Here is a 15,886-nt window from a genome sequence, read left to right on the forward strand (position 1 = left end):
ATAATAATAATAATAATAATAATAATAATAATAATAATAATAATAATAATAATAATAATTTATGCTTCCATAGTATGAGAAAATATTGATTGTGTGGGGAACCCAGTTCTTTATGATGCTTTTGAGATTGTTATGTGTGAATCTGAATGTGTGAGAGCTAAAATTATAGTTCTTTGAACCAAACTATGCCTTTTGAGTTGAACCTTATCTAGTCTAAATACCTCTGATTTTAGGTCTCTACCATCATTTTCATATTTGAATAAAAAAATAAAGATACATGCAGTAAGCATTTAGCTGTTTGTTTTTGTTATGTTAGAAAATCTCTTTAAAGTAGCATATACAATATCGTTTTTCTAAGAAAGACGCTATTAAATGACAGCTATAATTGCACTTTTTGAAGAAAAAAAAAGGGGATAAAGGCACTATTAAATTCTATCTATGACAACGATTTTCAGAAAAAATAAAATCTCTATTGAATATCACTTACGAAAGCGCTTTTAACATTTTAAAAATGTTTTAGTATCTTTTAACAGCGCTACATACTATAGACTTAAAAACACTGTTAATTGTATCAAAAAAGCACGGTTAAAGTATATTTTGGGGGTAGTGTCTGTTCCGGTTCTTTCAAAACACGCCATGTGTTCCATGCAAGTCCAGGTCCAACACGTGTTTCGTGATGCCCAAGGCTATTCACATGTCTAGGGTTTATGAAATTAGTTAAACGGTTTTTTATTTGGCTTAGTAAATTTTCCAAGCTTGACTAAGGTTAAACTTGATTCAACATAATTCTAGATTTGCGTAGTGAATTCTTGTCGACCAAGACACATTTTTCTTTCTTCTTGCCCAAGTAACCTTTCTTAATTGAGAAGTAAGCTTCTTAAGTGAACCCTAATTCAATCTAAACTCATCACAACACTCAACGATTGGTTGTAAACGTGTTTTAACTTTTGTAAATGAAAATTGGGTTGTTACAGAAAGTCTTTTTTTTTCCTTCAATATACATCGTTTTAAATCAAACATTTCTATCTTTCCCCCTTTTCCAAGTTTAAAAGATTAACCAATAAAACTAAAGTGATCATGTTATGAATTAAAGAAAAATTTAAAACAACTTGTTCTAGAGGAAGCTAAACATGCCATAACATGTCTGTTACCACCATAACAAAAAGGATTTAGCTCATAGTGAGCATAAGAAAATTTAAATATCAAAGATGAATGTAACAAGACTAGTTGTAACTAAACATTACAACTAGAAAACATAATTAGTATGATGATTACATAGGTAGAAGAAATACAATAGTAGAAAATTCCAACTTTGAACTTCAAATAATCATTTCTTGCTTACTAGTTTCAACAGTCTTGTAATGGAGGAAATTAGATGTTGATGGAAGGTATGAGGATGGAGATGAATATAGAAGCTACTCCAAATTAGGTTAGGAGCAACTTCGTTTTTAGTGTAATTGTTGTCCCATTTTATATGGTACTTTTTAGACCTTCTCTCTCGTCCTTTTTTAACATTTTTTTGACCTTTTTGCATATAGCAACTTTGTCCTAGTGGAATAAAGGTTTGAGACAAATGAAATATTCCTTTGAGTTGTCCTTCAATTAGTGAGGTGTCTCTTGTGCTCGTAGAATAAGGTTGACACATAGTGGCTCAAAACCGATTGATGTTTTACTGTCATATAAACATTCTACAACATTGATACAACATTTACCAAGATTTTCTTTAGATTACTTTGCACCAAAAAACACCTAACAAACCACATGTAATTCCTTCCTAATACACATAATTGTTTTTTTACTCCTAAAATGACAACATGCCTTACATTAATGCATAAATACTAAAAAAATAATAAAATAATCACTAAAGACTTAATAATTCAAGCTTATTTGTGCTAAATTACTCATCAATCTAAGAGTTCTCACACATACCAATCCCCACTCCATCATTAACATGAAGAAAAAAAACTCACATCAAAGTTGTGTTTTAATACTATGCAAGTTATTGATACCATTTTATTGCCCCTGTTAGCTGGTAATGCACTACAACTTGAGTTTGACTAGCGAGCAAGTTACATTCCAACCAATTTACATAAATTTTGCGATAAAATGGAAGTATGCAAGGTTACACAATCATGACAAGTAATAAAGTGAAAGTAGAGTATCATTCCCACAAGGATTGATACGTCTTAGTTCTAAATATTTCCAAAATTATAAGTTAAATTAGTAAAGATCCAAAGTAACAAGTAGCAAAGATAATCATTTTGACAGTGATAATAAAAAGTAAATTTAAAATGCAAGAAATAATGAGATAAAATTTTCCTAAGATTTGGAGGACAAAGAGTAGTCAAGAATACAACTCAATTATGAAATATGTTTATATGTTTCACGAGGCTACAATATGTTATAGCATTCTTGAGACCAGATTGACCTTAGGGGATTTTCAACAAAGTCATCATGATAACCAGTGGATTATTACCATCCTTGGGTTCACACAATACACATCATATTATTCTACTCTTTATTTTAGAAAATTTGCTTCCGTATGAACTTAAATGCTATTCCTAGTCATTTAGCATCAATATCTTTTCCAAGCATATTGATTATATCCATATTAAATCAAGTATTTCTATCTTTTTCTTTTCCCAAGATAAAAAGACTATCAATAAAACTTAAGTGACCAAAATAAGGTAAAACAACTTATTTAAGAGGAAGCTAAACATACTACATCATATTAACATATAAACTTCATTAATAACTTCATCAATCCTTTACTACAATAAATCATATTGGCATTAGGAAATAATATGGAAATGAAAGCTAACATAAAGGAGTTCATTACAATTGAGTTTAATGAATTAAGAATGAATAAAAAAGAGATAATACAAGCCAAAATACCTTCTGCAACTAATTCGACTACAAGTCAAAGTGGAAATTATGTTTCTTCAACCCAAAGAGCTAGCTCAAATGGCTCTAAAATATGATGGAAGATGATGGTAGTGATGAAATAGGGTTAGGAAATGTGTACGTTGGCTAGGGCAAAGTGGAGTTTTTGAAAATTAAGTTAAAACTCCACTTCGTTAGATCTGCAACAACTATTCTTTATATAGGAAACTTTTGGACCACTTTTCTCTCTCTAATGTTGGTTTATTTTGTCTTTATTTATAAAGTTGACTTTGGCCCAATAGAATAAAGTGGTAGTTAAAACAATAATCTTTTAATGTGTCATTGACATGATTAGGTGTCCCAAAGTATTAAATTGAAATTTTGCACTTCTGGGTTCCATATTTTTGCACTCTTGTTGTACGTTCAACTAATGCGGTCGAATGATGTAGCTTCCTACAACATTGTTCCAGACTTAGCCGAAATATAATTTCCTGCACAAATTCAATACAACTCAGCATAATTTCCACTTAAACTAGCTTAATCTAATAAAAAGGACACCTAATTAATATTTTACTAAAATATACTAAAACTTCTAGATTGTGGCTTGAATCATCCCTCCGTTGTGAAACCAAGATTCATTTCAAAGAAGAATTGAAACGACCATCACTATTTTTCACCTATATCCCTAAGTCAAAAGAGCTATATCCATACGAATGCTTTGTCATAAATAATTTAGATTATGAAGAATATTGGATTCCAAAACGTCTCCTCTAGAAAAGTAATTTTAAAAGACTTTTATAACAAGATCTTGTGGTTTGGATTTAAATGGATTTACTTCACAAGAATTCATAGGATTTGAAAAGTTCATGAATTTATAAGATTTCATAGTATGGCTTGAAATTTTAGCAAATCTTTAAAGTTACAAGAGTATGTGTTAACATATATTAAAGAAATAACATAAGACTATTCTTTTTAAATGACCAAAGTTAGTAATTAATTTTTTTTTAAAAGGGGGAGTTGAACTCAAGACCTTCTTATCACTATAATTTTGATGTTCCTTCCTCAAACCACCTTATGATATGAAATAAGATAAGATTTATAAATTATGTCAAATCAATCAATACAACACTCCTACATTTAAAGTTATATTGCTCATTATTATTGAATTATTTAATTAAGTTCACAAAAATACACTACAATAAAAAATTTCATTTGCAGCAGTTAAAAAGGGTATCTAAGGAGGTTATAACTGCCCTAAACTCGCCCTTGCGAAACTTCCCCAACTGTCGCAGATATGTGTCGCGAAGCCACTTTGTGATGGTTTAGAAAACCAATGTTCCATTTGCTAACAACATTTGCGGCGGTTGGAAACTGTCGCCAAGCCTGGTTTGCAACAATTCTAAACGTCTTTAAACACACTTTTTTTTTGTCTCTAGAATGTCGCAACGGTTATCAATTGTCAGTACATAATACTTGCAACAGTTTGAACCATCACAAATATGTTCCTAATTTTTTTCCTTTCTCTTTTTAATTTTTAATATTTTTATTAATTACATTAAAATTATAAATATTCAAAAAATTCATCCATATAAATAAAATACACACATATATACCTATAATGACTAAATCTCATTCATATAATCTTTTTAAAAGTAACAACTTCTATTTATACCTCAAAATTAATTAAAATAAAAAATATAGTAGTTTAAATATTCAAAATCAAAACGTTAGTGCAATGGTTAAACATACAAAACAACTGCTTCGAACTTAGAAGTTCATAAAAATCACTAAATAGTCCCTAATGATGTTGCACCATGATTCTCAGGCCGATAGCTAGACTCAGAGGAACATGCACTATCTATTGGAGATTCTATGTTTGTTGCGTAAAAAAAAGTATATATTAACCTTGATAAATATTGGCAAAAACTAATTAACTAAACTTGTCATATATGCAAGATAATCACCAACATTAAAACTAAAAAAGTTTATGTCTTTAGAATAATTGGTTTGTGGACCTTTGTTTAACCAATGTAGGTTTTCTAAAATATGACCAAACCATTACAATTAATTTTAGACAATTCACACAAGATAGTTCGCACTTGTATTTTAAGTGTACATCTCTGTAAATAGGTTCTCTAAGAAAGCAATTTTACCTGTTTTCTCTAGAATTTTTCATTTGCAATTTTTTTTCAACTTCAAGTTATCAAACTATGAATTGCTTTTCTTAAACTTATCGATTTGAACTTGCATTTTCTCCATCTTCTCGTTAGCCTTAGAGGAAGAAGTCGATCTTGTAGAGTGGGGTAGTAGATCTGTTGATTTGAGATGGTATCATTCCATGTCCCGTACAACAAACATATTTGGGATGTTCATTTTCAAACACATTCACTAATGCTTCATTTGGAGAATGAGTCTTCTCAATTTCAGCCTGCAATTGTTCTTGCATATGAAAATAAAGCAAACTAAATTCATCTTTTTAACAGAAGGGTCTAAAATACTCCCACAATTTCAACATAAAAGCACCATGTAATACATTCAAGTGTGCGTAGCAATAGAACAATCTATTTGATATCATCTAAGAAAACAAAAAGATTGAAACAAAAAAAATTTATTGATAACACTTGATAGAAACATAAAGTATGATCAATTAAGAGAAAACTCATAATGCACATAGCCTATAATAGATGAACTATATTGGTACAAGCACCAAACTAACTACATCTAGCCATAATTCACCAAACCAAGCCTTTGTAACATTGGTACAAGCACACCTTACCACTAGTGAATTCAATGAAAAAATTGAAGCTAAACTAACTATAAGGAAATAGTGGCAAGGAGTACCCCAACACCATCCAATAACAAACCTAAAAAGTTATAATATAGCTTTGTAGTTGTGCACCTCACTATTACCCAAACTAACAATTGCATCTTTAAATATGGTCAACAAGTGATACCAAAACTAACACTTCTATTTTTAACACTTACATTGTTTCCTTTACCTCTTCATTGAAAATTGACCCATCAAGCATTTTATGACAAAATGGATACATCTTACGCTTACTGTATTTTCAACCATCTCTAAGTTCTTAAAAGTAAGCACATATAATAAGTTTCTGTGCAAGTAAGTATACAATCAATAGTAGATCGGGTGAATCATACCAACTCAGTTCATATCCTTGCAAGCGCCTTAAAGCCTAGTGAATGATGGATTGTTAGATTTTCATTGTACAACCACGAAAGTTTGCAAATAGATAGTTGAAAATTGTATAGTAGTAACTCATTGGGTCATGTTAGTCTGACATATTCATCTTTGCAAGACCCTCTTTTAATTTTGCAGTTGTTCACCCAAAATATTTGGAACATAATGCTACACACTTATACTATTGTGGCTAGTGTAAAAGAGATAATTGATTGAACTCTAATAAACTAGTAATAAAAAATTAATAACTTCCTAATAAAGTAACAAACAAAAATCAAACAAAGTGTGAAAAACAAATAGCGTTTTCAATCACCATAACCATACAATACCTTGTTTAGGAACAAAGCTAGTTAGGAAGAATCTATTGTAGAACTAAGAAACCAAAAAATCCAAACAATGCATGATTGTTACTGCAAAATTGCAACTTATATTGAAACCCACGTAATATTAACTTCAACAAATTGCAAGATGATAAAGAAAAGAAAAATAATAAAAAATATTGAAATTTGATGATAAAGGAACTTGGTAGAAAGAAGAGAAAAACAAAGACAACATATACACCAAGGATCTGGGTTGCATGACTGTTGATGCATGAATCAGATGAGATATAAGGAATTTTGGGAGAAAAGTAAAGCGTTTTGATTTGGAGCAAATGGAAAATGAAAGTAATTGTTTTGGGAGAAGAGGACAAATACATGATTTTGGGGAAGAAAAAAAGTATGTTAGCTTTATATTAGTTAGTTTATTATGCCTTTATTTTTTGTTGTTATAATTATTTTGTTGGTCGCCTTGTAATAGAGTTACTATTAGAAATAGACTCATTGTATTTATTTCTCAATTAATAAATGATATATATACAATAATTCATTATGATAACAAAAATTACTTTTTCTTTCTCTATTCTACTTTTAAACTAAATTTTTCCTACACCCTAAAATTCCAAACCCAGAAACGTGCCTTCATCTTCTTACCCCTAAAATTCTAAAAACGACGACTTCATTCATCTTCTTTCTCTTCTTGTTTTTGCCCTTATTTCCTCTTAATTCCTTCTCCCAACTCTTTAACAACAGGTTCTGATGACAATTCATCCTCAACCACCTCTGCAATTGTTTCTCATGATGAATCGCAAAATCTAACATCACCGTATTACCTTCATCCTGGCAAAAATTTGTGCGTATTGCTTATAAATCAAACCTTGCAAGGGCTAAAGTATTACAACTGGAGTTATTTGACAAAATGTGCGTTGATCTCCAAGAACAGAGAGAAATTAATCAACGATAAGTTATCGATGCAAGCAGAGAGCGATCAGTTATTTGATGCTTGGGAGCGCTGTAATATGATGGTAGTTTCTTGGATTACGCGTACTATTTCTCCTTCTATTGCTCAAAGAATCGATTTTCTAAAGGAGACCATTTCCATTTTTCCTATCTTCTTCAAGATTTACACTCTATTAAACTGGGTGATAATTTAGTCTTTGATTTCTTTACTGCATGGAATATTCTTTGGGAGGAGTTAGAGGTTTTACAACCCATCACCGATTGTTCTTGCTCTAATTCTTCTGAGTGTAGTTTACAAAAATTAGTCTTAGGTTATCATTCCTCTGAAGCCCTCGCCTGTTTCTTAAAGGGCCTTAATGACAATTTTAATATGGTAAAAACCTGTATTTTGATGATGGATCCTCTACTTGATATCACCATAGCATTTTCTTTAATTTTACAGGAAGAACGACAAGTTATTGGTCCTTTTGTTGATGTCAAGGTTCTAATGAACTCTTCTATCAATGATACTTCTAATGCTAATCCTAGAAATGGTTCAGGTCGTGGTAAGGGTCGCAGATCTGGTATGGGCAGAGGTGGAGGTCCTCAATATCAACATACTTTTTGCAACAGACTAGGACACACTATTGATCATTGCTACTTTAAACATGGTTTTCTGCCTTGATATTCTCCTAGATACAAGAACACCAAATCTATTCTTCTTGATACAAGAACACCAACTCAAACATTTACTTCAACAATATACTTCTTCTTCTGGAAATCAATCTCAACCTACAAATCAAATTTCCCAAATTGCTGAAGTCTCCCCTAATCAATAGAATTCTGTTTTATGTAATATCTCTCCAAACTATTGGATTCTTGACATTGCTGCTATTGACCATGTCACTTGTAATTCCAAGTTTTTTTTTATTACTTTTCATGAAATTAAACCAATTCATGTTACATTGCCAAAATTGAAATACTGTTATGGCTACACATTCCGGAACTGTATATTTTACAAATGTGTTATATATATTCCTGATTTTACCTTAAACATTATTTCCTCTCAACAACCAATTACTTCTTTGAATTGTAAATTAACTTTTTTTGACTCTCAATGTGACATTTAGGACCCTACATCCTAGATGAATGGGCATGCGAAGCTTTGAATGGTTTATATCATCTACAACAACCTATTAATGATGTCAAACATTATGTGTTGTATTCTTTAAATTCTAGAATGTCACATGCTACTTTTGATCTCTGTCATCTTAGATTAGGATACCCTTCTAATAATGTTCTTACTCATTTGTGTAAATATTTTCCATATGTGAGTTCCAATTCAAATAAAATTTGTGATTCATGCTATCTTGCCATACAATCTAGATTACCTTTTCATGCTAGTAATACTATTTGTGATTACGCTTTTGATTTGATTCATATGGATATTAGGGGACCCTTGTCCCATTCTTCTATTCATGGTCATAAATATTTTCTAACTATTTTGATGATTGTACTAGGCACACTTGAATTTATCCTATGAAAGATAAATTTGAAACTCGAAAGTTAATGCATGATTTTGTTGTTTTAATTAAAAATCCATTTGACAAAGTTATCAAAGTTATTAGGACTGATAATGGTGTTGAGTTCTTGTATCCTAAATTTTATGCAAAATTTGGAATTCTATATCAAACATAATATATTGAAACTCCACAACAAAACTCTATTGTGGAAAGAAAACATAGACATATTTTAAATGTTACTAGATGATTGCTTTTTTATGCTAATCTTCCAAAAATATTTTGGTCTTTTGCTGTTAAACATGCCATTTATCTCATTAATAGATTACCATCAACATCCATTGATAATCATAGCCTTTATGAGTTTTATATAAACACCTCCTTGATCTTAATGAATTGAATTTTTTTGGATCTCTTTGCTTTGTTTCTACTTTGCAATAACTTAGGACTAAATTACATCCTAGATCTAGAAAATGTCTATTTCTTAGATATAAATTTGGCACTTAAGGCTTTATTTGTTGTGATTTACATACTAAGGAAATTCTAATTTCAAGACATGTTATTTTTCATGAAAATGTTTTTCCATACTTATCTAGTAATGATTCTTCTAAAAGTGATTTGTCATCTTGCAGTGATTTGGGCACTTTTAATTTCCTTCTTGAACCTATAGAACTCAATTATATCAATAGTGAATTTAGTCATTCTAATTTGAATGATATTAATGTCATGCCTACTTGTGATGAAAATAATTTTGTACATGAAAAGCCTTTTATACCACCTACTATTCGCAAATCAACAAGGCCAATAAATCCTCCTGTTTACCTTTAGGACTTTCATTGCCATCTTTTAAACACTTCATGTACTTCTACTACACAACTAATTCTGTTTTATATCCTTTATCTTCTATTTTTTCTTATAAATATTATTCTTTGACTCATTTAAAATACATTCATGCCATGACTAGTGCTGTTGAACCCCAAACTTATCATGAAGCCATTAAATCTAAGGATTGGATCATTTCTATGCAACATGACATTACAACTTTAGAATCTAATAATACTCGGCAATTAGTTGATGTCTAAAGATAAACATGTCATAGGATTAGTTAATACGTGGGTATATAAGATTAAGCATAGAGCTGATGGTACTATTGAAAGACAAAAAGCTAGACTTGTTGCCAAAGGTTTCACTCAATTAGAAGGTGTTGATTTTCTAGACACATTTTCTCCCGTGGCCAAATTAACTACTATTAGATTACTTCTTGCTTTGGTTGCCACTAATAATTGTTTTTTAAAACAGTTAGATTTTAGTAACACTTTTCTTCACGGTGACCTTCATGAGGAATAAGGTTTGTCGTTTAAAAAAAATATTTGTATGGTTAGCTATGTCATAACAGTAATAAGGTTTGTTGTTTTAAAAAAATCTTTTTATGGTTTAAAACTAGCGAGTTGACAATGGTTTGCCAAAGTGTCTTTTGCTTTGATATCATTTGGTTTTCAACATTCACAACACGATCATTCCTTATTCATTCTCAAGAAATTAATTTCTTTTACTATTTTGTTGGTTTACGTAGATGATATTATTATTGTAAGTAATTCTGAATTGGAGATCTCTCGTTCATGGGAGGTATTCACATATGACAACGTAAATATGCTCTCGATATCTTGTCAGACGCTGGATTATTAGGCACTAAACCTTGCAATACACATAGGATCAAGGACTGCAAATTTCTATACAGGTCAAAGGCACAACCTCATGACCTAACCTCTTTTAGAAGAATTTTTGGACGTCTTATCTACTTGACCAACACTCGACCTGATAACACTTTTGCGGTGCAACAACTTAGCCAATTTATGCAATCACCGAGTGAAGACCATTACATGGCAGCCATGAGGATCCTCAAATACATAAAAATTGCACCAACCCAAGGATTGTTTTACTCATCATCCTCTAGACTTCAACTACGAGCGTTCAACGATTCTAATTGGGCAACTTGCTCAGAAACGAGAAGGTATGTAACTGGATTTTGTATATTTCTTGGATCATCATTGATTTCGTGTAGGTATAATAAACAAAACATTGTATCTCGTTCATCTTCAGAAGTAGATTATAGAGCATTAGTGCCAACAACTTGTGAAATTCAATGGATAACATTTCTTTTGCAAGAATTAAACATGGATTTTTCTGCCCCCTACAACTCTTTATTCAGATAATCAACCAGTCAGGAACATTGCATCAAACCCAACATTCCATGAGAGAACAAAACATATAGAAATTGATTGTCACATTGTTCGGAAAAAACTGCTAACTAGATTGTTCAAACTCCTGTCCATCTCTTCATCAAATATGCTGACAGATTTCTTTACTAAGTCACTTGAACCTACAACGTTGGATTCAATTCTTAACAAACTGAGAATTCTTAACATACATTCTCCATCTTGAGGGGGGATGTTAGTTTTATATTAGCTAGTTTTTTAAGCCTTTATTTTTGGGTTGTTATAACTATTTTGTTGGTAGCCTTATTACAGAGTTTAGTATCAATTATAAATAGACTCATTATATTTATTTCTCAATTAATAAATGATGTATATTCAGTAATTCATTAAAGTAGGAAGGGTTTGGTTGAATTTGGGTTAAATAATGGAGTGAGATTGTGAAATGCTAACACAAGACAAATGATGCGTGTTTCAGTTCTTGAGTAAGACGTTGTGGTAGTTGAGGAAAGACGCTGCAGTAACCGTCGCAACAAAAAGACCTAAGAGGTTCCTAATTTCTTGTACTATTAAAAAAAGCTTGTTTTGATTATTTGATATTTTCGTGAGGTTTCTGAAAAAAATATATCATGCACGATGGACAACAAGGAAAAATCATTTCTACAAATTTATGTAGAAATAATAAGAAGTGAATAAAACAATATTATTGTAACAAATAGATGAGACACTACGCCAAAAATGACATTTTATAGCGCTTATTAAATACAACCGCTGTTGTATGATATTTTAAAAATAACGGAGGATACAACAGCGCTTTTTTGACAAGCGCTATAAAAAAACGCTGTAAAAGACTTTGATTTCACAAAATTAAACGATCTATTAGAGCGCTTTTTGGAAAAGCGCTGCAAAAAGGTTTTTAAAAAAAAATAAGGAGGTCTTTTACAGCGCTTTTGGACAAGCGCTTTAAAAAGTCTGTAAAAAAGCGCTGTAATAGACTTTTAAAAAATAAAATAAGGAGGTCTTTTACAGCGCTCTTTAAAAAAGCGATGTAATAGGCTTTTACAAGTAAAATAAGGAGGTCTTTTACAGCGCTCTTTAAAAAAAGCGCTGTAATAGGCTTTTAAAAAATAAAATAAGAAGGTATTTTACAGCGCTTTTTAAAAAAAGCGCTGTAATAGGCTTTTAAAAAGTAAAATAAGGAGGTCTTTTACAGCGCTTTTTTAAAAAAGCGCTGTAATAGGCTTTTAAAAAATAAAATAAGAAGTTCTTTTACAGCGCTTTTTAAAAAAAGCGCTGTAATAGGCTTTTAAAAAATAAAATAAGAAGGTCTTTTACAGCGCTTTTTAAAAAAAGCGCTGTAATAGGCTTTTAAAAAGTAAAATAAAGAGGTCTTTTACAGCGCTCTTTAAAAAAAGCGCTGTAATAGGCTTTTAAAAAATAAAATAAGAAGGTCTTTTACAGCACTTTTTAAAAAAAGCGCTGTAATAGACTTTTAAAAAATAAAATAAGAAGGTCTTTTACAGCGCTTTTTAAAAAAAGCGCTGTAATAGGCTTTTAAAAAGTAAAATAAAGAGGTCTTTTACAGCGCTTTTTAAAAAAAGCGCTGTAATAGGCTTTTAAAAAATAAAATAAGAAGGTCTTTTACAGCGCTTTTTAAAAAAAGCGCTGTAATAGGCTTTTAAAAAATAAAATAAGAAGGTCTTTTACAGCGCTTTTTCTTCAGTGTCCTTCTCCTCTTCATTATCCTTCTCATTGCGAACTCTAATGTCCTACGAACCATATTGTTAACCATCTCCATTGCAAATCATCTCCATATTTGCTACTATCCCTACGAACATTATTACATACTCTTCTCAATGAGAACTCTACTCTGTCCTACGAACCATTCGTATTTCTGCGCATTTTCGTTGTTTCTTCTTAAACGAAACTGTAACCTTATGAACTCTACGTATTTCTTCGCACTCTTCAGGTATTGTATTCATTTATTCATTTATTCATTTATTTCTTATATATATATATATATATATAATGTGTTTGTTAATGCTAATAATCACATTTATTTGATAGTGTTTTACAAGTTTTCCGAGCTCAAATGGGTGCTACAGTGTCGAAGCAAAAATCAAATAAATCACATGGATTCTAATAAAGGTTTGAAATGTATGGCTTTAAAATTTCATTAACAATCAATCCACAAATATTTATTGACTTATATGTTTTATTTTATAGTGCTCTCGTCAAACTAACAACATAGACTGCGGATACTGTATATTACGATTTATGAAGGAGATTGTTGTTATAATCCCAGAAAGAGATCTAATTGAAATAAAGGAATGCATATTACAGCGCTTTTTTTAAAAAGCGCTGTAAAACTAATACAACAAGCATCGCGTTTTTAGAAGAGATTTACAACGCTTTTTTTTTTTTTTTTTAAAGAGCGCTGTTGTATCTTTTTACAGCGCTGGATACTACAGCGCTTAATTTTTTGAAAAAGCGCTGTAAATGACTTAAAAAAAGCGCTGTAAAATACAATTTTTCGCGTAGTGAGAGTGGAGGGTTATCTGACAGGAGATATATAAATCAATAAATAAAATAAGAAAAAAAAAGGATTAAAAGAAAGTTAAGAAAAAGAACGAATAAGAAAGAAATTAAAACAAATAAAAACTAAAAACTCATAAAAATCTCATGTGGTGCGATAGAAACATCTCCTAATTAAAGTTGAAGGATATTAATTAAATATAGTTTTGCCTAAGTATTAAGTATATATAATGATTCCTCCTAACATATTTCGTAATAATGTTGTAGAGACATATCTGTAATTATCTATTTCCGCACTATTGATTAATCAAATAATTGAAATGCTGATGAATAAAAGGCATCTATGAAATTTGATGTGTTAATCAGCAAATGGAAATAAAAGTGGCAGAGAGACAAGTGCAATCCATTTGGGTCCCCTGTGGGGTGTTCTTGGGTTGTGTTCCATATTTTCACACACTTCTCTCTCATTGGGATGTTCGCACAAACTCCTACTTCTCTTTCTCACAAACACATTAATCTTTCCGGTCATTATTTAATTTTCATCATATTTCACCTTTTCTATGTTGAAAAATATTTGGTGTCCGTCAATAAAATTCTATATAGATTATGTAATAGAAAAAGCGACATATAAATAAAATAATAAAATGAAGTGTTAAATAAATATATAATATTTTAGAGTTTATGTTATTCTTTTTCCAAAATTCCATATATAAATAGAAATAGACCCAACACATTGAACACCACCTTAACATCAAACAAACTACTTCAGACCCCCCACAAACTTATCTCCTCTTCTCTTATTTCTACTGCCTTATCTTATTCTTCACAACACACACATACACACAAAAATAACCACACTCCCATGGAAGATCAAATCCACAACCACACTAAAAGAATAAACACCAATTCCACCACGTGCTTAAAACTCTTCGGTTTCAGCGTCCAAGAAGAAAACGATGACGAATCACAAGCAACACAACCACTTCAAGACGCGTCCGACTCAGCCGTAAAAGGCAGCACCGGCAACACTTCACCGTCCGGGTCGACCGAATCCGTCTCTGTAGACGGTGGCACTTCCGGTTTAAATCCGTCCTCAGGCGATCGGAAATACGAGTGCCAATATTGCTGTCGAGAGTTTGCAAACTCTCAAGCTCTTGGCGGACACCAAAACGCGCACAAAAAAGAACGCCAACAGCTTAAACGGGCACAGTTACAAGCTACACGAAACGCTGCCGTTTCGTTTGTTAGAAACCCGATCATCTCCGCTTTCGCTCCGCCATCACATCTGCTAGCTTCGCCGGGACAAGTGGTGATGCCAGCTACTCCTCCTTCGTGGGTCTACATGCCTCAACGTACTGCTCCTCCTCCTTTCCACGTGTCAGTTTCACACGGTTGTGCTTTCCCGTCTCCGAACAACAACGGTATTGGTAACTGCAACGGTGGTGGCAACAATTATTTTAGCATTATAACAGGTGCAAGATCCGCGAGTGCAGGTGTCTTACCGTGCGTTGGCGGTGTAGCGGATTCTTCAACCACATTGTCGACGATGGGCTCAGAAGTACATAGCATGGCCCAGTTTGGGAAACTTGATGGGCCATCTTTGAGTAGGTTCACAAAAGGTGATGTAGGGCCCAACTTTGATGATGGATTTGGTTTAGATTTACATCTTAGCCTAGCCCCGCCTTGATATATCGGCGCAGCTGAATTCGGCTCGTTTTGATTGGATTTATTTGAAAGTGTGAGTCAAATGATGTGATGGTGTAGCCATCTCTAGATTCAAGCTTAAGACGCCGTGGCTAGCCGCTAGTAATTCAGTTTCACATCTTGTACATTTTTTTCTTCCATTTATTTGTTTATTTAATTTTTTTCCCCTCTAGCAATTGATCAATTTCACTTGGCACGGATTGCAGTCATTAATTTTCTCAAGGACCACATACATATAGACTAGTTTCCTTTTACTTTTTCTCACTATATTAATTTTTTTGGTACAAACTTTTTCTCACTATTATTATTGAAATTTTGTACATGAATCTCTATTTATAAGTTCAAACTTTTAAATTTATTTTGACTATTTCTTTTTTGAGTTTAATTTGTATAAACTATCAATGTAAGTTTTTTTAAATGTAAGCAAATTATAACTAATCACGTGACTAATTTTTTTTAAGTAGTTATGATAAAAGTTAGACATTAATAATGATTTAATGGTTATAATTGATTAATAATATAAAAATAATATAAATTAATTAAATTCTGTTTTATTATATTTTAAACCGGACTTTT

The 15,886-nt window shown here is 31.5% G+C and overlaps 1 protein-coding gene across 1 annotated transcript; it reads left to right on the forward strand.

Annotated features, from left to right (window-relative positions):
* Positions 1-14,335: 14,335 nt before the first annotated feature.
* Positions 14,336-15,543, forward strand: LOC101500932 (zinc finger protein GIS3-like). The gene has a single exon (XM_004513680.4). It carries the CDS (start codon positions 14,469-14,471, stop codon positions 15,291-15,293), a length of 825 nt encoding a protein of 274 aa, XP_004513737.1. The 5' UTR covers positions 14,336-14,468; the 3' UTR covers positions 15,294-15,543.
* The last annotated feature ends 343 nt before the right edge of the window (positions 15,544-15,886 follow it).

This window comes from Cicer arietinum, chromosome 2 (assembly GCF_000331145.2).
Source record: "Cicer arietinum cultivar CDC Frontier isolate Library 1 chromosome 2, Cicar.CDCFrontier_v2.0, whole genome shotgun sequence".
In the NCBI taxonomy this organism is placed as follows: Eukaryota; Viridiplantae; Streptophyta; class Magnoliopsida; order Fabales; family Fabaceae; genus Cicer; species Cicer arietinum.

Bases quoted from the DNA above. Each gene is read 5' to 3' on its own strand.
- LOC101500932 (XM_004513680.4), top strand. From the start codon at position 14,469: ATGGAAGATCAAATCCACAACCACACTAAAAGAATAAACACCAATTCC.